Source organism: Oryctolagus cuniculus, chromosome 12 (genome assembly GCF_964237555.1).
Source record: "Oryctolagus cuniculus chromosome 12, mOryCun1.1, whole genome shotgun sequence".
Taxonomy (NCBI): Eukaryota; Metazoa; Chordata; class Mammalia; order Lagomorpha; family Leporidae; genus Oryctolagus; species Oryctolagus cuniculus.
Genome location: NC_091443.1, coordinates 65,458,915 through 65,479,077, shown reverse-complemented (window position 1 = coordinate 65,479,077; position 20,163 = coordinate 65,458,915). Strand labels below are relative to the sequence as shown.

The 20,163-nt window shown below is 40.1% G+C and overlaps 1 protein-coding gene across 5 annotated transcripts in view; it reads left to right on the top strand.

The window, feature by feature from the left end:
- The window catches only part of ZNF106 (zinc finger protein 106), an 86,269-nt gene that overhangs the window by 44,645 nt on the left and 21,461 nt on the right, over positions 1-20,163 (top strand). For 4 of the 5 annotated variants that reach the window (XR_011380875.1, XR_011380873.1, XR_011380874.1 and 1 more), the window contains exons 4-14: positions 443-643; positions 3,770-5,941; positions 7,613-8,243; positions 9,479-9,548; positions 11,137-11,291; positions 11,376-11,436; positions 11,907-12,245; positions 13,719-14,499; positions 15,173-15,228; positions 15,884-16,029; positions 17,258-17,392. Coding sequence is in view for 2 of the 5 variants with exons in the window: in XM_051822463.2 (XP_051678423.2) it covers positions 443-643; positions 3,770-5,941; positions 7,613-8,243; positions 9,479-9,548; positions 11,137-11,291; positions 11,376-11,436; positions 11,907-12,245; positions 13,719-14,499; positions 15,173-15,228; positions 15,884-16,029; positions 17,258-17,392 (4,747 nt within the window). In the remaining 3 variants the exon portion in view is untranslated. Of the gene's footprint in view, positions 1-442; positions 644-3,769; positions 5,946-7,612; positions 8,244-9,478; positions 9,549-11,136; positions 11,292-11,375; positions 11,437-11,906; positions 12,246-13,718; positions 14,500-15,172; positions 15,229-15,883; positions 16,030-17,257; positions 17,393-20,163 lie in introns of all 5 variants that reach the window. The other variant, XM_070054051.1, reaches the window with a different exon arrangement.

The window sequence follows — 20,163 nt, the reverse complement described above, 5'->3', positions numbered from 1 at the left end:
CCCTTAACTTTGACTGGATGAAGGCACTAGAGCAGGAGATTAAATGGGAGTACTTGTCACCAGCTTTCTGAGTGCAGCTGGCATCATGGGTGTGCTCCAGAGCAACTTGTGTTTGCTCTGAGCCCCCTGCCCTGCCTCCCCTTTCACCATGATTCCTCTGGCAAGGTTTTAAGTACAGCAATTCAAGAAGATTTCTCCTCCTCAACAACATTATTTGAAGTACACTGCCTCTTGATTGCTGGAAAGGAATCTTGAATTTATTCCAAAAGTAACTTCTGAACAAATTTATTAAAAGTGATGAAAGGAACTTTGAAATTGATTGGCACTAATCTTTCACTGCATCAAAGGGTGCAGAGTGTTTCAGAGGAACCCATAACAGATCTGGTGAGTGTGCCATGCCAGTGGGGAGAATTGAATGTCCCTCATCTCCCTCTTTCCCTAGGGATAGTAGTCATGAGTGCCGAGTGTGCGGGGTCACAGAAGTGGGTCTTTCTGCATATGCGAAGCACATTTCTGGCCAGTTGCACAAAGATAAGGTTGATGCCCAGGAAAGAGAAGATGATGGAAAGGAAGAAGAAGAAGAAGAAGATTATTTTGACAAGGAACTTGTTCAGTTAATAAAACAAAGGAAAGAACAAAGTCGGTAAGTTAATGATTTCAATTTTTTAAACAGTTGATCTTGTAACAAAACACAGTGTAGAATACATTTTATGTTTTTATATTCTTTAGCCTGTTGCAGGTAAGCTTAGTTATAAGGCTTAGCTTGAGGTTGCTATGCTATGAACACATGGCCAATGGAATGGTTTCTCTGTTATTTGAGTACTGTTCACTTAATTGTAATCAAACTGAGTATCGGAGTAACTGAGTATAACTAGCTCTAGTTACATTTTTGAAAATTTTACTATGTTGGCAAATAAGTTTTGAACTGATTTTATTGCTGTGCAAAATTTCTAGTGGAAAAGTATTAGCATATAAGCTTCATTGAATATATTATGTGGTATTCCTTGTTGCCAAAATAACATTACTAAGGAAATAAATTTTTTGCTTGATGGGAATTAACACTATGCTTCTATCAAATTGGATTTTTCTTATTAGTGCAAGATGATTTGAACAATGTAGGTTTTGTTGCATGTAGTACATAATTTAATACCTACATTTAGACATTCTTGTGTTAGGCATCTGTATTTTTATTTTACTGATTTGTAGTCCAAAGAGTTTAATTAATGAGGCAGAAATTTTCAGGTGTGAGTAAAAGAGCAAACCAAGTCCTAGGCCATGATGATGAGAAACATTTCGAATTCTAAAATGAAATTTTAAAGCTCCTTCTCAAATAGTCATTATTTTAGTTAGAGTTTGAATATACAAAGGTAGTATGTAGTTTCTACTCTATGTGTTAAAGGTTTTTTTGAACAAGGGCCTGAGGGAGATTTCCTTAGTCTTAAAATACAGCAACATTGGTTCTTAAGTCATTCAGCTGCTTACTCTTTCAGATGACATTCTTCTTACTTTTAGAATAGTCGTGCTTTTACTTTCTCCTGTTTTAGGGATTAGATCCTCCAGGATACTAACCTTTGGTTTGTTCTTATCCTCTGGTGCCATTATTAGCTTATCTGTGTCAATGACTACACATTAAGTCAAAGGGTGAAAGAGAATCTTAGTAGATTAGACATTCCTATCATAGTTACTATTCTTTGAGTCTTTTGCTATGCCTGAGATTTTTTTTTCTGTTTTCCCTTATGAGATTTTAAACTTACAGGGGCTGTGAGTTTGACTGAATGCTATTATTCCCTCAATTTAACAAATTCATGATGAAGCAGAAATTCTGCTTTGTGAGTAGTTTTTTTCCCACTAATTCTCGCCTTTCTAATTACATTAGTACAGCTCAGGCAATGTTTCCCTTGGATGTAAAATAAAAGATAAAATAAATTTGGTTAATTATTTTTAAAATCTTGCTGGTGTATGTGATAACTTGTTACTTGGGAACTTAGGGTCTCCTGTTTAGAAGTGGTTATATTTTTTTTGAGAGAACAGAGAAAAACAGATAAAGAAAACACTCCCATCTGCTAGCTCCCTCCCCAAACACCCCCCAAGCAAAGCCAGGACACAATCCAGGTCTCACACATGGTTGACAGGGACTTAATTTGTTGAGCTTTCACACCTACCTCCCAGAATCTGCATTAGTCAGGAGCCAGAGCCAGGTATCAAACTCAGGCACTATAATGGGTGACCCAGGTATCTCAACCCACATCTTAATTGCTAGGCTAAATTTCTACATGTCTACCCCAAAACCTTTTTTCTTTTTTAGTTCATTTACAGCTAGAGAAAAAGAGAGAGAGAGAGAGAGCGAGAGAGCAAGCTTATGCATACTCCCATTTGCTGGTTTATGCCTCAGATGTCCGTGAGAAGCTGGGCTGAGGCTGAAGCTGGGAGCTAGGGGCTCAGTCCATGTGTTCCATATATGTGGCAGGAACCCTTCTTCGAGTCATACCTCTGTCTCCCAAAGTCTGCATTATCAGGAAGCTAAAATCTGGAGCCAGTTGTTGAACCCAAGCACTCCAGTGTGGGATGTGGGCATATTAACCACTAGGCCAAATGCCTATCCTAGAAGTGGTTATAATTTATCACCTAAGTGGGTGTTTGAAGTTTTAGTTAAATTGAATTATAATTCGGTCTTGTAAATAAAGGAAGAAATTTAAGTTCATGTCCAAAATACTATAGATATTTAAAGCAAATTAAAGTCAGCACTTAGTTTAAGGTTTTATTTATTTTGAATATTTATTTATTTGAAAGGCAGAGTATACAGAGAAAGAGGGAAAGACAGATCTTCCATCTGTTGGTTCACACCTCAGATGGCTGCAACAGCCAGGGCTGGACCACCCTCCACTGCTTTTCCCAGGTCATTAGCAGGGAGCTGGATCAGAAGTGGAGCAGCTGGGACTGGAACTGGTGTCCATATAGGATGCTGGTATTGCAGATGGCAGCTTGTAGTTAGGTGCATATACTCTGGAATCAGACTGCCAAAGATCCATCTCTACTTTTCTACTTTCTGATTACTGTAGGCATATTACTTAATCTCTCAATACCCATTTTCCTTATTGAAACAGTAGGGATAATAAGAATGCATGCCTTAAGGATTGTGAAAATTAAATGCAATAATCTATATAAAGTGCTTAGCAATAAATGTCTGACTCTTAGTACTCGTTGAATTCTAGTGAGAAGAGCTGTAGCTTCTTTTTTAAAAGTGTCTGGCTCATAGAGCTCCTTACAGCACTTACTGTGGTTTCTATTTATTGGTATGTGCTATTTATTTGACTTTGTGGCCATACTTCCTCAGCTAGCTTGTAAACTCATCATGAACAAGAACTATACACAAAAGTTCTGTCACCACTAATAGCCATTGAATAGGTGCTTGATAGAATATTTGTTTATTAATGAAAGGTAACCATTCAAAATATCCTTCCATTTAATGTTAAGAAACTAAATTTTTCAGAAAGAACTTATAACTGAAGAAATCATAATTACTGTTAAGGACAGCTGAACATAGCATTTTATTAACTATAATAACTAACCATAGCTACACAATATAATTGTTCTTATTTTGAGAAAGCTCTGTAATGTAAAAATACTAGCTGGATACTATATTTTTCAATAATGTGAAAACAACTCTAAGCAATAGAGGAGGATGGTAGAGGGAAAGTTTGGTGTGTAATGCCTTGAAAGGAAGATTAAGAGTTCCTTTAAATCATGGATAAAAAACTTTTTCTTCCAGACAAGATGAACCTTCCAATAGCAGCCAAGAAATAAACTCTGATGATAGACGACCCCAAAGGAGACGAGAAGACCGAATTCCTTACCAAGACAGAGAGAGTTACAGTCAGCCAGCAAGGCATCATCGTGGACCTCCACAGCGTGACTGGAAATGGAAAAAAGATGGCTTTAATAATACCCGGAAAAATAGCTTTTCTCATTCGAGGAATAATGGGTCAAGAGGATGTTCTGGGTGGCATAAGGGTGCTTCAGGAGGCTCCTCAAGTTGGTTTCACAACCATAGTAACTCTGGAAGTAGTTGGCATTCAAATAGTGGAATAGTAGACTGGAATCATAATGGTACAGGAAGAAATTCCAGTTGGCATTCTGAAGGAACAGGTGGCTCTTCCAGTTGGCATATAAACAGCAGCAATGGAAATTGGAAATCCAGTGTACGTAGCACAAATAATTGGAATTACAATGGCCCTGGAGACAAATTTCAACCAGGCAGAAACAGAAATTCTAACTGTCAAAAGGAAGATAAGATGATGCCACGGAACAAGAAATCTAGTAAGTCAAGCAAATACAATCAGGAGAGGTATAATTGGCAGTGGCAAGAAAATGATAAAGTTGGTACAGTTGCCACATACAGAGGTTCTTCTGAAGGATTTACAAGTGATGAATTTCCTTCAGAAGGCTTACTTGACTTCAATTTTGAACAACTGGAAAGCCAAACCACTAAACAGACAGACACTGCAGCTTCCAAAATTAGTGGAAAGAACAGCAGTATAACAAGAGAAAAGCTTCATCGCTGGACTCCCTACCCTTCTCAGAGGTCTCTGGATTTACAGGCAGCGCTGAAAGAAGTCACTGGTAACAAGTCAGAAACGATGGATAAGCCTTTGTTTGATTTTAGTTTGATAACCGCAGGATTACAAGAACCCCAGACTGGTAAAACAAATAATTTCCTAACGCCAACACAAAAAGAAATACCTTCTACATCTGTTAGTCACAAAGCCACTTCTGATTGCACTGCTTCCCATGAAGGGGGGAGAGAGTGCCCTGTTACAGAAAAACCTGAAAGAGAACATAACTCAAATAAGATGCCATCAGCGAAGTCCCCACTCCTTCTAATTCCAGCCACTAAATCAGTTCCTCAAAAGCAAGATTCAAAGAAGCCCTCAAAAAACACCAAAACAAATTCTTTTTTCCCCAGAGAATACTCAAACCCCTTGAACAAACCCACTTTGGAAGATAATCATGGTTCTTCTTACATTTCCAAATTGCGTAGTTCACGTCCTCGTACATCAAAAGGGAATAAAAGTACGTTTGGCACTCAGAGGGAACTTGATGACAGTTTAAATGATACGTTACGAAAAGCCAAGGAGGTGCTACAGTGTCATGAGTCACTGCAAAATCCACCTCTTAGCACTTCTAAAAGGACGAAGAACTATGCAAAAGCGAGCAGAAATGTAGAAGAGTCTGAAAAAGGGTCTTTGAAGATTGAGTTTCAAGTACGTGCATTAGAAGATGAAAGTGATGGGGAGACATCCGACATGGAAAAGCATGGAACAAAATCTGGAGTCCAGAGTTCTTCAACTACAGAAGTTTTATCCTGCAACACTCACACTGCTGATGAGAAAGAAGACCAGATCCTGAAAACATCTAGAAATCTGTCTGCTTCCCCGTGTAATTCCACACTTCACCAGAAAGAGTCTGAGTTACAAATGACAACTGCAGCCAGTCCACACTGTGGCTTATTGCTGGACTTGAAGACCTCTCTAGAAGATGCGCAAGTTGACGACTCTGTAAAATCTCCTGTATCTTATGAAACAGAAGGCTTTGAGATTACTAGCTTGGATGCAGAGCTTCAAAAGGGTGATATTGGTCAGCCCTCAGGCCCTCTTCTGCCTGAACTAAGCAAGCTTGGCTTTCCTGCCTCACTCCAGAGAGATCTAACCAGGCACATTAGTTTGAAGAGTAAAACTGGAGCACACCTTCCTGAGCCAAACCTCAATAGTGCTCGCCGCATTCGCAATATTAGTGGTCATCGAAAGAGTGATACAGAGAAGGAGTCTGGACTCAAGCCAACCCTCCGACAGATTCTCAATGCATCTCGGAGAAATGTCAACTGGGAGCAGGTCATTCAGCAAGTCACCAAGAAAAAGCAAGAGCTGGGCAAAGGCTTGCCCAGGTTTGTGCCTATTTTTTCTTTCTTCCTTATTTTCCTTTAATTTATTAAATTCTGTTTCATTTGAGAGGCAGAGAGAGAGAGAGAGCTCCCACCCATTGGTTCACTCCTCAAGTGCCCCTCTCCTGGGTTCTTCCTTCTGTTTTTGTTTGTTTGTTTGTTTGTTTTTTTGACAGGCAGAGTGGACAGTGAGAGAGAGAGACAGAGAGAAAGGTCTTCCTTCGCCGTTGGTTCACCCTCCAATGGCCGCCGCGGCCGGCGCACCGCGCTGATCCGATGGCAGGAGCCAGGTACTTCTCCTGGTCTCCCATGGGGTGCAGAGCCCAAGTACTCGGGTCATCCTCCACTGTACTCCCTGGCCACAGCAGAGAGCTGGCCTGGAAGAGGGGCAACCGGGATAGAATCCGGCGCCCCGACCGGGACTAGAACCCGGTGTGCCGGCGCCGCTAGGCGGAGGATTAGCCTAGTGAGCCGCGGCGCCGGCCTTCCTTCTGTTTTTTAAAGTTACCCTTTGACCCTGGTCAAGAGAATTCTACTTGTTTCATTTAAATATTTACCCCAAATTCCTTTTGTATATGGCTTATTTCATTTAATGTTGAAGAGAGAAAGTGATGCTGTACAGAGGCCCAAGGACATGGGCCATCTTCTGCTGCTTTTTCAGGCCATAACCGAGAGCTGGATCGGAAATGGAGCAGCTGGGTCTTGAACCAGTGCCCACATGGGATGCCGGCATTGCAGGCGGTGGCTACCCAACACGCCACATTGTCAGCCCCCTCCCATTACCTTTTACTTGGAACCTGTGGGCTGTTGTTACCTTTTTATTCTGTTGAAATTATGGATTGTTTTGCTCCCTTTTCCTTTACTATACCCTGTGAGTAACACTTGAGATTATAAGTATAAAGCTTGTTTAGCATAGTGCCTGGCACTTACGAGTGTTCAGTAAAAGTTTTTTGGTTTTGTTTGATTGCTTTAAAGATTGCCTGTTTTTTGTTATAGCTTTAGAGCTCCATTTGAGAGGAAACCCTCAGTTTTTACTCCCTCAACTGTATTCTCATAGCTCTATATAAATCTCTATTTTAGGGGTCAGCATTGTGGCCTAGAGAGTAAAGCTACCACCTACCACACTGGCATCCCATATAGGTGCCAGTTTGACTCTTGGCTGCTCCACTTCTGATCCAGCTCTCTGCTAATGGCCTGGGGAAAATAGTGGAAGATGGCCGAAGGGATTGGGCCCCTGCTAACCTGGTCCCTTGCTTTGGCCTGGCGCAGCCTTGACTGTTGCGGCCACTAGGGGAGTGAACCAGTGGATGGAAGCTCTCTCTCTTTCTCTCTCCCTCCTTTCCTTCCTCCCTCCCTCCCTCTCCCCATTCCTCCCTCCCTCTGTAACTCTTTCAGCTAAATAAATCTTTAAAAAAACCCTCTAATTTAGTATTAAGATATTATAATATTCATGTATAAATTATTTATTAGACTATGAGTTCCTTGAAGGTAAGAACCATCTTACTGATTTTTGCATCCTTAGTCTTTTAATTTTTTGACAGGCAGAGTGGACAGTGAGAGAGAGAGAGAGAGAGAGAGACAGAGAAAACATCCTCAGTCTTAACAGAGCCTGGCATGTTAAATAGGGTATGGCCCCTTAACCATGTCTGATATATGTTTTTCTTTTCTCTTAAGGTTTGGCATAGAAATGGTGCCCCTGGTTCAAAATGAACAGGAGGGCTTAGATTTGGATGGGGAACCTGATCTTCCTGATCTAGAAGGATTCCACTGGGAAGGTGTTTCCATTTCTTCCTCTCCTGGGTTGGCAAGAAAGCGAAGCCTGTCTGAGAGCAGTGTGATCGTGGACAGGGCTTCTTCTATGTATAGCTTCTTCAGTGAGGAAGGTACAGGCAAAGAAAATGAGCCCCAGGAGATGGTTTCACCAAGTAATTCATTGATGGCTACACAGAGTCAAAAAGCAACCATGCGCCTTAAACAGGAAGTGTCACCTCTGACTACCTCCCTCAGGACAGATGAAAGGGCTGAAAATGTTGCTGCCCGAAGGCAGCATAGTGCACAAATCCCCTCTGACCATGTGATACCTTTGATGCATTCTGCTAAAGAATCGGACAGCCAGGAGAGGTCTACACCACCGTCAGAGAATCAGACTGCTCAGGAGAGTAACGGAGAAGGAAACCCTTTATCAAATGCATCCTCAGCCCTTGCAATCTCCAGTTTAGCAGATGCGGCCACAGATAGTAGCTGTACTTCTGGTGCGGAACAAAATGATTGCCAGAGTATTAGGAAGAAACGAAGAGCCACTGGAGTGAGTATGATTCCGTGTGATTTTTGGTAAATTATCTCATGTGGCAACTTGGTTGTTTATAAGAAAGATTTGCTATTTAATTTTCCTTGGGTGTCTAGGGTTGTGACTCTACTCCAGAATAGAATTGTGAGGCTCTGACTTATCCTGCTGGCTCTTTTCACTGAGTAATTCTACTAAATTAGATGTAATCTAATATGAATGTACAGTACTTGGAAAATATGAAGTCATCTCTAAAACTAGTCTCCAAGCCAGTGACTCTTTCTATCACCTGACCAAGGATAAGTTACTTCTTCAGCTGTAACTTAATGTTTTCATAGATAAATTCTGTACTTCTACTGAAGAAAGAAATTCTGTTGTGTTTGTAGGGCATGTGTGGTTGTTGGACTCAGAACTGCTAGGCTTAATATTAAGGTGGTTTTAATACTATGAGAGTGCACATCTATGAGCATGGTGTGGACATATTTTTAGTCTGTAACATTACCTTTTGACCTTGTGTTACACAGCCTGGCCCTTTAAGACTTTTCCTTTACTGACACCACTTCTCTTCTGGCATTCTGTCACAGTATTGCTTAGCTTTCTCTGGCTTCCCTTCTGAAAAGACAGAGCTGCTGCTGGTGATATAGTCTGGAATCTGGCCCTTTAGGAAAACAAGCTCTTTAGTACTGAGATGATAACACACGGTAGTAAAGAGCATGGATTTTAGAGCTGCTTCAGGTTTCTACTCTGTTCCTTTGAACTAAACATTATGTAGTGGATATTCTTAGATAATTTAAAATATACTTTATGATGGTGCTTGTCCTATGAAATAGGAGTAACCTGAGTTTTATCTCATAAGTGGTTTAGGTTTTTTTGGTATAAAGATTTTCTTGCTGAAATTTGGAATAGAAATTATGCCAAGATGAAATCAGATGTCTTACTGCCTTGCCTGTACTTCTTCTGGTCCTACTTCTCCAGTGTGGAATATTTTGCCTGAGTCTGATGGGCCTAATCACCTCTAGGATGCTAAGAAGGCTCTTGACTTTGAATTCTTTTTCATTTTCCACCAGTATTTTTTTTTTAATCAGATGCTAATATTGAAGTTTGTACCATGTGCATGAGACACTTACTATCTTGTTAGAGGTAGCAGCAGTTAATAAAGAAACATGTCTGGCTATCTTGGAACTGATTGTTTTTTCCTCCTCTTGGATGATAGCTTTTACATATTTAGTGTTTTCCAATTGTCTTTATCCTTTCAGGATGGATCATCTCCTGAACTCCCAAGTCTTGAGAGAAAAAATAAAAGAAGGAAAATTAAAGGAAAGAAAGGTATGGAACAGAATATTCTGGCAGAAAGAAGTTGTTCTTATAGCACATTAGCCTTTTACCAGAATGTGGCTTATGGTCATCAAACACTAAGAATCTAGGTATTAATTCTTTACATTATTGCTGTCTTGCTGAAGGACAGAGAAAAGTTTGATTTCCTACTATATCCACTTATAATAGCAGAAATAGGATGTCACATAGAACTGCAAGCTGAAGTTAATACGCCTTTTCAGTGGGATGAAAGCAACAGGACATTTGGTAAATACTTTGTGTCTCTTGGTCATTTATAAATAGCCATTTTTCTCACTTTGTGTTTTTAAGGTATCTTGGTTGCTTTTCTAATGTGAATTAAGGAGAGAAGGTATTAGTGTTTTTCCCTCCCGTAATGCTTCTCTTGACTTGAACCCACTTCCCGTATAAGCAGAAAGTGAATGGATGATTGTGAGGGAGAGGGGTGGCAAATGGATATAATGATAAAGGAGGAGTCACGAGTGACCCCAGTTTCAGGTTGGGGCAACCAGATAGATGATAGTATCATTAGTGAAGATAGAAAACTCCATGATAGGAGTAGGTTGAAAGTGTAGAAAGATGATAAATTCCTTTTTTAATTCTTTGACTTAAGGCACCTTTGAGACACTAAGTTAGGTTATCATAGTTGACAGCTGAATATCTGGATCTGGACTTCAGCAGAGAGGTCTTGGCACACTAAATGGGAAAGAGACTCAAACAAAAAGTGTTGATAAATACATACATGTAGTAGAACATTTCATTTCAAGTAAGATAAATATACTCTGTCAAAGCTGTTTTTTTCCTTTGAAAGCCTTCTCTTACGAAGAGAACTATTTTGAGTTAACTAACAGACTAGAAAAAGAGAGATTAGGAGGAGAGAGCAAGCAACTCAGGACTGAGACTCAGTCTAAGCAAAAGCCCTATTTGATAAGAGTGGTAGATAGAAGAAAAGGAGAACATAAAACCTCAAAACTGATTGGTTTAGAATTTCAACTGTAAAGGTATTGGTGGAAGATGATTAGGTAAGACAGTTCAGAGTAGTGATATACTTGAACCTATGAGGCACCTCTGTCTTACCAATTCTCACTTTGTTTTTTAAAGATTTATTTTTATTTATTTGAAAGAGTTACAGAGAGAGGTCTTCCATCTGCTGGTTCACTCCCCAAATGGCTGCAGCTGCCGGAGCTGAGCCGATTCGAAGTCAGAAGCCAGGAGCTTCTTCTGGGTCTCCCACGTGGGTGCAGGGGCCCAAGGACTTGGGGCATCTTTTACTACCTTCCCAGGCCACAACAGAGAGCAGGATCGGAAAAGGAGCAGCCAGGACTAGAACCCATATGGGATACCAGCACTTCAGGCCAGGGCTTTAACCCACTGCACCACAGCACCAGCCCCTCTCACTTTTGGTTTTTGCCTTTGATATCATCAGCTTTGATACATGGTCTATGAAATTTGATAAGTCTTCAAAATGACCTATTATGGTGAAAATAAAGGCTTATTCTAAGTAATTGGCATAAATTTTCTGAGGAGCTGTGTTATTAAAGAGAAATTTCAATATTAAACTGAACTGTATGGTTTCTTGCAGAACGTTCTCAGGTTGATCAGCTGCTGAATATTTCTTTAAGAGAGGAAGAACTAAGTAAATCATTGCAGTGCATGGATAACAACCTTCTGCAAGCCCGTGCTGCACTTCAGACAGCTTATGTTGAAGTTCAGAGACTGCTTATGCTCAAGCAGCAGGTAACAGCATATAGAAGGTGTGATGAAAACAGAGCATCTTCGAAGTTGGATTTCAGAATGCCTAACAAAATACTTTATTTTTAGATAACTATGGAGATGAGTGCACTGAGGACCCATAGAATACAGATTCTACAGGGATTGCAAGGTATTCAGAGAGCATCTGATGGATTGGGCCCTCTGTATCTTATTATGCTTTTGTTCTCTGTGGAGAATGACGAACACTTTTGGATATGTCATATGATTTCTGTCTCTGGTTTTGTCCTTCTCTAGAAAGATGGGTAGACTGTAAATCCCAAAAAATGTTTAGCCAATATTTTATGGAAAGAGCTTTGGATTAGGAATCAAAAGACTTGGGTTCAAATCTTGGCTTTCCCTTGAATATCTATATGAGATATGAGTTAAGTCACTTAAAGTTTGAAAAGTTAGAATGTTCTATTACCTTGATTAGTTGTGTAGGTTATGACATTTTATTTTGAAGAATTACGAATGACTAATATATACCAACATGTTTATTGATTTAAAATTATCTTCTAATCTTTAAAAATACAGATTGGCCCAGAAAGCAGTGACTTTCCAGATTTTTGCATTTGATTGTGTTTATGTTTCCTATTCTAGAAACATATGAACCTTCTGAAAACCCAGACCAGGTTCCCTATAGCCTCACACGAGAACAAAGGAATAGCAAATCTCAGACATCTGCTGATGCCACACTGCTGCCTGCTCCTTTCTACCCAGCATTCCTGGACCCTCCATCGTCCCATGTGTCTCCGTCATCCAGTGGAGCCTGTCTCCAAGTAAACACATCTACTTTCCCAGGCCATGGCAGTGTCCCTGCTCCAGACTCATCAGTTCATATTAAACAAGAGCCCATGTCTCCTGAACAAGACGAGAATGTGAATGCTGTGTCACAAGGCTCTGCTTGCAATGTGTCCAAGGGATTACTGCAAGTTAATAGTATGTAAACTTTTCTCTGGATTAAGGGTATCCCTGCAGTGGGACTAGGGCAACTGTATATCAGTGATGTGAAGCTGTACTTGTCCATGAAAACTGAAGTTACTACAATTTTTCATTGAAATCTTTCATACAGGAGGATTATTTTAAAATATTTTAGGGAATATAGTTGAAATGTCAGTAAATTTTCCTGATTTTCTTTAATCTATAGTTACTGAGTTGACTGTGAATTAAAACATTTATTAAGGCGGGTGCACGTTTTCAGTTTTTGTGAATGGGGTTGAAGTTGTTTAGGCAACTTTCTAGATAGGTATATCCTCTTAATTTCTCAGCACTTAACTGTCCTTATCATTTCAAATACAAGCCAGGGTTAACATAAACCTGAGACGCAGGTAGATGTGATGGAAGGCAGAGAGTTCTGGTGTTTGGAATCATCTAACAGGAACGTGGATGATTTGGGGAAATAGGGTTTGGGAGTGGATAATCAGCAGATGGAAGCACTCCTATCACTTTTTCTTTGTCTCTCCACCTCTCAAATGAATAAATAAAAGGAAGTCCTGTTGTAAGCTTGCATATCCACAATGGTACTGTGTTGAAAATTAAGTCAAACAAATTGGCATTGTCATTTCTAGAATGAAAACAGGAAGTCTGAAAGATCATCCTAGATTTTGCTACCAGTAACTTGTTGCCATACTAATCTAGGTATCTGTATCAGATGTATATTATCTTTCTTATTGAGTTTTAAGTTACTTTTATCTGGACAGTATTCAGAATTTTTAAAAAATAGTAAAGAAGCATCAGAGTGACTTTTTTAAGCTACTTTTTCTCCAGAATAGCTTTTTTAGATTTCTGATTTTAAAACTTATGTTTATTGTAAAAAGTTGAGAAACTGTAAAAATGTAGATGTTACTTTCTTACATATTATTTCAGTCTTTCTTAAATTGTGCTTGTGTGATATGTCTTGGAATATATTTGTGACTATTTCATCAGTTTAACTTCCTAGACATGAAATAACTAAGTCAAAGAAAAAGGACATTTTTAAGTCAACTGACTTTTTAACTATTAATATCTAGCAAAATTGGATATGTATACTAGGTAAAATGTATAATGAAAATTACTAAGAAATAAAAGCAAATGCACTATAGTCCAGTAAATATTTAAGTGTCTCCTAATATTAAAACAATGTTAAATATATAGACATTTTAAATGAGAAAAAAGATGTATAGAAACAATCCCTGTCCAAAAGGAGCCTTTGTAGGAAATAAGAGGTACATGTCATTTGTGGGGTTGATAGTACTGTAAAAGGAATGTGTAATCATGTAGGTTGTCGGAAACAGACAACAGCCCTAACGGTCAGGGGTTTGTGAACATACCACTGAAGCATTTGGTAGAGATCCAGTCAATGATAATTTGCAGTTTATGACTATGAACAGCAAACACAAAAGAGATGCAGTAATTTTTTTCTTCTCAATTCAGGAGAGATCAGTGATAGTTGTCCCGTTTATCCAGTCATTACTGCAACGTTGCCCTTATCAGAGCTAACAGAAAGTTTCCATGAGCCTAGCCAAGAGCTGAAGTTTTCTGTGGAGCAAGGAAACAGCAGAAACAGAGAAAACGCTCCCTCATCCCAATCACCTGGTCTTCCTAGCATAAATAAAGAAAGTGACGAGCCAACCAAAAGCAACAGTGGGTCTGAAGCCTGTACCAGTTCTTTTCCAAGATTATCTTTTGCTTCAGAAACCCCTTTGGAGAAAGAACCCTACTCTCCAGCTGACCAGCCTGAACAACAGGCAGAATCCACCCTGACATCAGCTGAAACTAGGGTGAACAAGAAAAAGAAGAAACTTCGGAAGAAGAAAACTCTACGAGCTGCCCATGTTCCGGAGAATAGTGACACTGAACAGGATGTATTTACTGCTAAACCTGTGAGGAAGTTAAAAACTGGAAAGATAACTAAAGGAGGGAAAGTAACAACCTCCACCTGGGAAGACAGTAGAACTGGTCTGGAGCAGGAGAGTGTCAGAGATGAGCCAGATAGTGACTCGTCTCTGGAAGTCCTAGAAATTCCTAATCCTCCTTTAGAAGTGGTAGCCATTGATTCTTCTGAATCTGGAGAAGAGAAACCAGACAGCCCATCGAAAAAGGATATTTGGAATGCTGCAGAGCAAAACTCACTGGAAACTTCTCGTTCTGGATGTGATGAAGTTAGCTCTACCAGTGAGATTGGCACTCGCTATAAGGATGGCATCCCTGTAAGGTAAGGAGGTTGCATTGGTACAGTCAGAACAGCTTTCACCCCAGTCTGTGTTTTTTTTTTCCCCTTTTTTATTTGAAAGGCAAGGAGATAGACAGAGATCTGTTGTTTTACTCCCCAAATGCCCACAACAGTAAGGGCAGGGCTAGGCTGAAGGCAGATGCCTGGAACTCAACCCAGATCTCTCACAAGGGTGGCAGGGACCCAGATGCTTGAGCCATCATCTGCTGCCTCCCAGGGTATGCCTTAGCAGGAGGCTGGATCAGAAGCAGAGTGAACGGAGCTTAAATCAGGCAGTCTGTCTGATAGGAGATGCAGGCATCCCAAGCAGTAACTTAATGGCTGTGCTAAATACCTCCCCCAGTCTTCTTTAAAAAACAAAACAAAAAGAACTTTTAGTTATGGACCAGGATTTGCATAGATAGGAGATTTTTATGATATGGAAGAATCAAACCTTGGCTGGGGAGATTTTACTGCTTTCTCTTTTGACTGTGTTATAAATATTCATTCATTCTTCCCTTCGTGGAGAAATTTCAGATGGAAAAACTGATCTCTTGTATCATTGCTACTATCATTGCCTATTGTTTTGAAAAAAACTTTGAGTCAGGAAAATTTTACTTTATTCCCTATCCTTTTCACATAGATAACTAAGAAGACTTTTGCTATTATTTTGTAGTGTGGCAGAAACTCAAACTGTGATCTCTTCTATAAAAGGATCTAAGAACTCTTCAGGTATTTGTTGTTCAGTTTAATTTAAATTTAACCATGGAAAAAATGGCTGATAGATGTTAGAGTCAGGGTTTATATATATATTTATGTTACATAATAGGAGGGGGTAAGAGGTAATCACCAAGAGGATTATCTTGATCAGTAGTTCTGGTATCCCTAAATTCTCAAGTACTGGGCTTTTCAATTCTTACTCCTGTCTCTCTTACATGGCTTCCATATATATTCCACTAATTAGCATTAAGGTTTCATTGTCTCCAGGGATTTTTGCTTTGAGAAGAAATGGCTTAAATCCTTTACTCAAAGAAATAACTGGGAGACAATATAGAGATATAGGCACATTGCAAGTATCACTCAGAAGCTCATTCTATAAGAGGCTTTCCAAAATTGATGGAAACTTCATATTGTAAAGAGACTATGCATAGATTAAAAATTTTATTTCACCAAGATTAACTTCTGTCTTTTTGCTATATGCAGACCTTCACTGCCTTCTTCATAGTGAAGATCTTTAAAGAAAATGTGTTCTGCTAGGAGAACTAGACTAAAGGAAGTCTTCTTTTGGTTTATTCTAGGGACTACTATATGGTACAATAGTTTTGATTGTTCAGTTTCTTTACAGAGTCTGGTAGACATATCTTTGAAATTTATCCTTGAATTCTAGAAATATCCTCAGAGCCAGGAGATGATGATGAGCCCACAGAAGGAAGCTTTGAGGGGCACCATGCTGCTGTGAATGCAATTCAGATATTTGGGAACTTACTCTATACTTGTTCAGCGGATAAAACTGTCCGAGTATATAATCTGGTGGTAAGTTAATGTAACATTTTGAGTGTTTTGGGATGTAGGCTTTAGAAAATCCAGCTCATACTCTCTTAAACAGTATGGGGGATTTATTGTCTGTCCCGAAGTAGGGGTGGCCTTTGGACTGAGCCATCGACTCAGCAGTGTTACTAGGGGCCTGATTTTTTGCATTTCTACTCTGCCTTCTCAGGTGCCATTGCTTTCTAAAAGCTGATTCCTCTTCTGCTTACAGACAAACGTCAGTAGCCACTGTGGTAGTTACTGACACCACAGAAGGGTTCTGTACTTTACTGAGCACTCACTGTGGCAGAGGAGATTAGGATGATACCAGTAGGCTTTGGCCAGTCAGTTCACACCGCTGGAGTTGGTGGTGTGGTAAGTTGGATAGCTGGAATGTAAGAGTGAGGGTTGTCATGAATACTAAGTATTAGAGGAAGCATTTTTGACAGCTGATTAATTATAGAATCCAAGTTATGGAGGAGAACAATACTTTTCTACTGCCCCACACTTAATATATTCTGTTATTCATTACTCTTAAAAATAATGAACTTTTGAGTATGTAGTATGTGTCAAATTCTGTTTATCAGCAGTGATAGCCAAGAAATTTTAGAAACACTGTGTTTTCTGAATAATACCTTGAACGTATTACTAAAGTAATTACTAAAGTCAGAGAAAATCTAAAAGTTAGGTGATGGACCAGGAAAATGTTTGCTGTAGGTAATGGAAATGTAAGTTTCTTCAGCCTAGTGATAGGAGAAGTAATAGAAATGACTGAAGGAAGAAAGCAATGTTATAAACAAGTATGAGTGTAAGAGCAAGAGAATTAATTCTAAGCCTGAATTGCAGAGTGTGTGTATGTAAGCATACATACATTCTAAATAGATCTGTATATACACAGAGATAATATTTAGGATGTTTTCTTAAGAAATCACATGTGGACCACTGAAACCTGTGCTGGCACCTGACATGCTTTTGAATGATCAGATACATACCTTTTCTGGGTAATGAACCACAGTTTGTATTTGGTCCATATGTTAGAGAATCTTGCTCAAGGCATTAAATTGAATTCTTGGCTATCCTATGGTGAATTGCTATAGTGTTTTCTAATATGGCTCAGCATCTAGTTACAGGTACCTCAGTACTGAGGATAGAGTACTGAACTGAATGTTTTAGCATGTTTTATCTAAATCATCTGTATCTCACAAGTGAAAATTTGATCTGTGCTTGACTTTAGAGTCGGAAATGTATTGGTGTCTTTGAGGGCCATACCTCCAAGGTGAACTGCCTCCTGGTTACCCAGACGTCTGGGAAGAATGCTGCCCTTTACACTGGTTCTAGCGATCACACCATTCGTTGCTATCATGTTAAGGTATGTGGGTCCAGAGAAATCAGAAGGGATAATAGTGACCTACTTCTGACTGTATTTACTGGGTAGAGCGGAGACACTGGTATAACCCAACCTAAGTATGAGGTAGATATGAATCACATGTTTTAATTGCACTATTAAGTTGATAATACATGTAGATGAGATATATATGATAGTAGGTACGTAAAGGAGATTGAGGAAATGGAACCGTGCCAGTACAAAGTTCCAATATTTTAGTGGGAATAAGTCAGTATGAAGAAAATTTTTACAATCAATAAGATACAATTCTAGAGCACTATTTTACAACTTTAGTGTGCATTAGATTCATGTGGAGACTTTGTTAAAACATGCTACTGAAACTTACCCCCAAGTATGTTTGGGAAAGGATTTGCACTTAGGAGCCAGGTTGTGGTTAGTGGGTAAAACCACTGCCTACAACACCCACTGATAATCCTATATGGGTGCAGGTTCAAGTCCCAGCTGCTCCATTTCCAATCCAGCTCCCTGTAAATGGCCTGGGTAAAGCACCAAAGGATGATCCAAGTACTTGGGCCCCTGCACCAACATGGGAGACCTGGATCAATCTCCTAGGTCCTGGCTTCCGTTTGGCTCAGCCCTGGCCATTGTGGCTTCTAGGGAGGGAAGCAACAGATGGAAGAGCTATCTCTGTCTCTCTCTCTGACTTTCAAATAAATAAATAAATCTTCCACCCACCCCCCAGAAAAAGAAAGAATTTACACTTAAAACAAGTTTTGTAATGCTAATGCTTCTAGTCTGGGAACCATATTTTAAGATTGTCCTAGAGCAGCTGGCATTGTGGCATAGCTGGTAAGGCCACTGCCTGCAAGGCAGGCATCCCACATGGGCACTGGTTTGAGTCCCAGTTGCTCCACTTCTGATGCAGCTCTCCACTAATGTGCCTGGAAAAACAGGGGAAGATGGTCCAAGTGCTTGAGCCCCTGAACCCATGTGGGAGACCTGGAAGAAGCTCCTGGCTTTGGACCCCTCAACTCCAGCTGTTGCAGCCATATGGGGGATGAACTAGTAGATGGAAGATTTGTCTGTCTCTCCCCCTCTGTAACTCTACCTTTCAAATAAAAAGACTCCTAGAGCAGTCACTGGAAGAATAATTAAATTAACTTAAAAAAAATCAACTGAGGAATTAAAATGACATACAAAAATATTTAATGCAAGACAAAATAGAGTGGGGAGTAGATGAATAAAAATGAGACAAATAAAAAATAAATAGTTGGTTGGCTCCGCGGCTCACTAGGCTAATCCTCTCCACCTTGCAGTGCCGGCACACCGGGTTCTAGTCCTGGTCGGGGCGCCGGATTCTGTCCCGGTTGCCCCTCTTCCAAGCCAGCTCTCTGCTGTGGCCAGGGAGTGCAGTGGAGGATGGCCCAAGTGCTTGGGCCCTGCACCCACATGGGAGACCAGGAGAAGCACCTGGCTCCTGCCATCAGATCAGTGCAGTGCGCCGGTTGCAGCGCACCGGCCGCGGTGGCCATTGGAGGGTGAACCAACAGCAAAGGAAGACCTTTCTCTCTGTCTCTCTCACTGTCCACTCTGCCTGTCAAAAAAAAAAAAAAAATTAAAAAAAAAAATAGCAAATTGGGGACCTAACTCTAACCATATTTAATAATTACATTAAATGTGAATGAACTGACATCAAAATCTCTGCTGTCTACAAGAGTAACACTTTAAATTCAAAGACATGATAGATTGAAAGTAAAAGAACAGGGGCTGGCACTGTGGCGTAGCCAGTAAAGTCACCACCTGCAGTGCCGGCATCCCATATGGGCAGCGGTTTGAGACCCAGCTGCTCCACTTCCTATCCAGCTCTCTGCTATGTCCTGAGAAAGCAGTAGAAGATGGCCCAAGTCCTTGGGCCCCTATACCCACATGGGAGACCCAGAGGAAGCTCCTGGCTCCTGGCTTTGGATTGGCACAGCTCTAGCTGTTGTTGCCAATTGGGGAGTGAATCAGCGGATGGAAGACCTCTCTCTCCCTCTCTGCCTCTCTGCCTCTCTGCCTCTCTGCCTCTCCTTCTCTCTCTATGTAACTCTGACTTTTCAAATAAAAATAATAAACAGATCTTTAAAAAAATCAAAAGGATAGAAAATATGTATTGTCTTAGGCAAATAATAATAGAAAGGCTTAGGGTTATTAAGTTAACGTTGGGCAAATAGACTGAGACAGGGAGTACTGTTAGATAAAGGGGGGCAATTCCTAGTGATAAAAGAATCAATATAGCAGAAAGATATAAGTATAAATATGTGTGTTCCTCAAAGCAGAGCTCCAAAATATGTGAAACAAACCAATAAAATTGAAAGGAGAAATTGACAATTTCCACAATTGTAGTTGGAGACTTCACTACCCTTCTCTCAATAATTGATGGGTCATTAAATAGAAAATCATCAAGGATATAAACTGGAAAGTACATTAACAAATAAGATCTAGTTAACATTTATAGAAGACTCTACCCAAAATAATAGAATGGTTCATTTCAAGTGCACATAGAACATTCACCAGGAAAGACCATATGCTGGACCATTAAGTGAGTCTCAGTGAGGACCTGAAGTTTTGCAGAGTATGTTCTCTATCCACAGTGACATTTATTTATTTATTTTTGACAGGCAGAGTAGACAGTGAGAGAGAGACAGAGAGAAAGGTCTTCCTTTTCTGTTGGTTCACCCCACAATGGCCACTGCAGCCGGTGCTTTGCGGCCGGCGCACCATGCTGATCTGAAGCCAGGAGCCAGGTGCTTCTC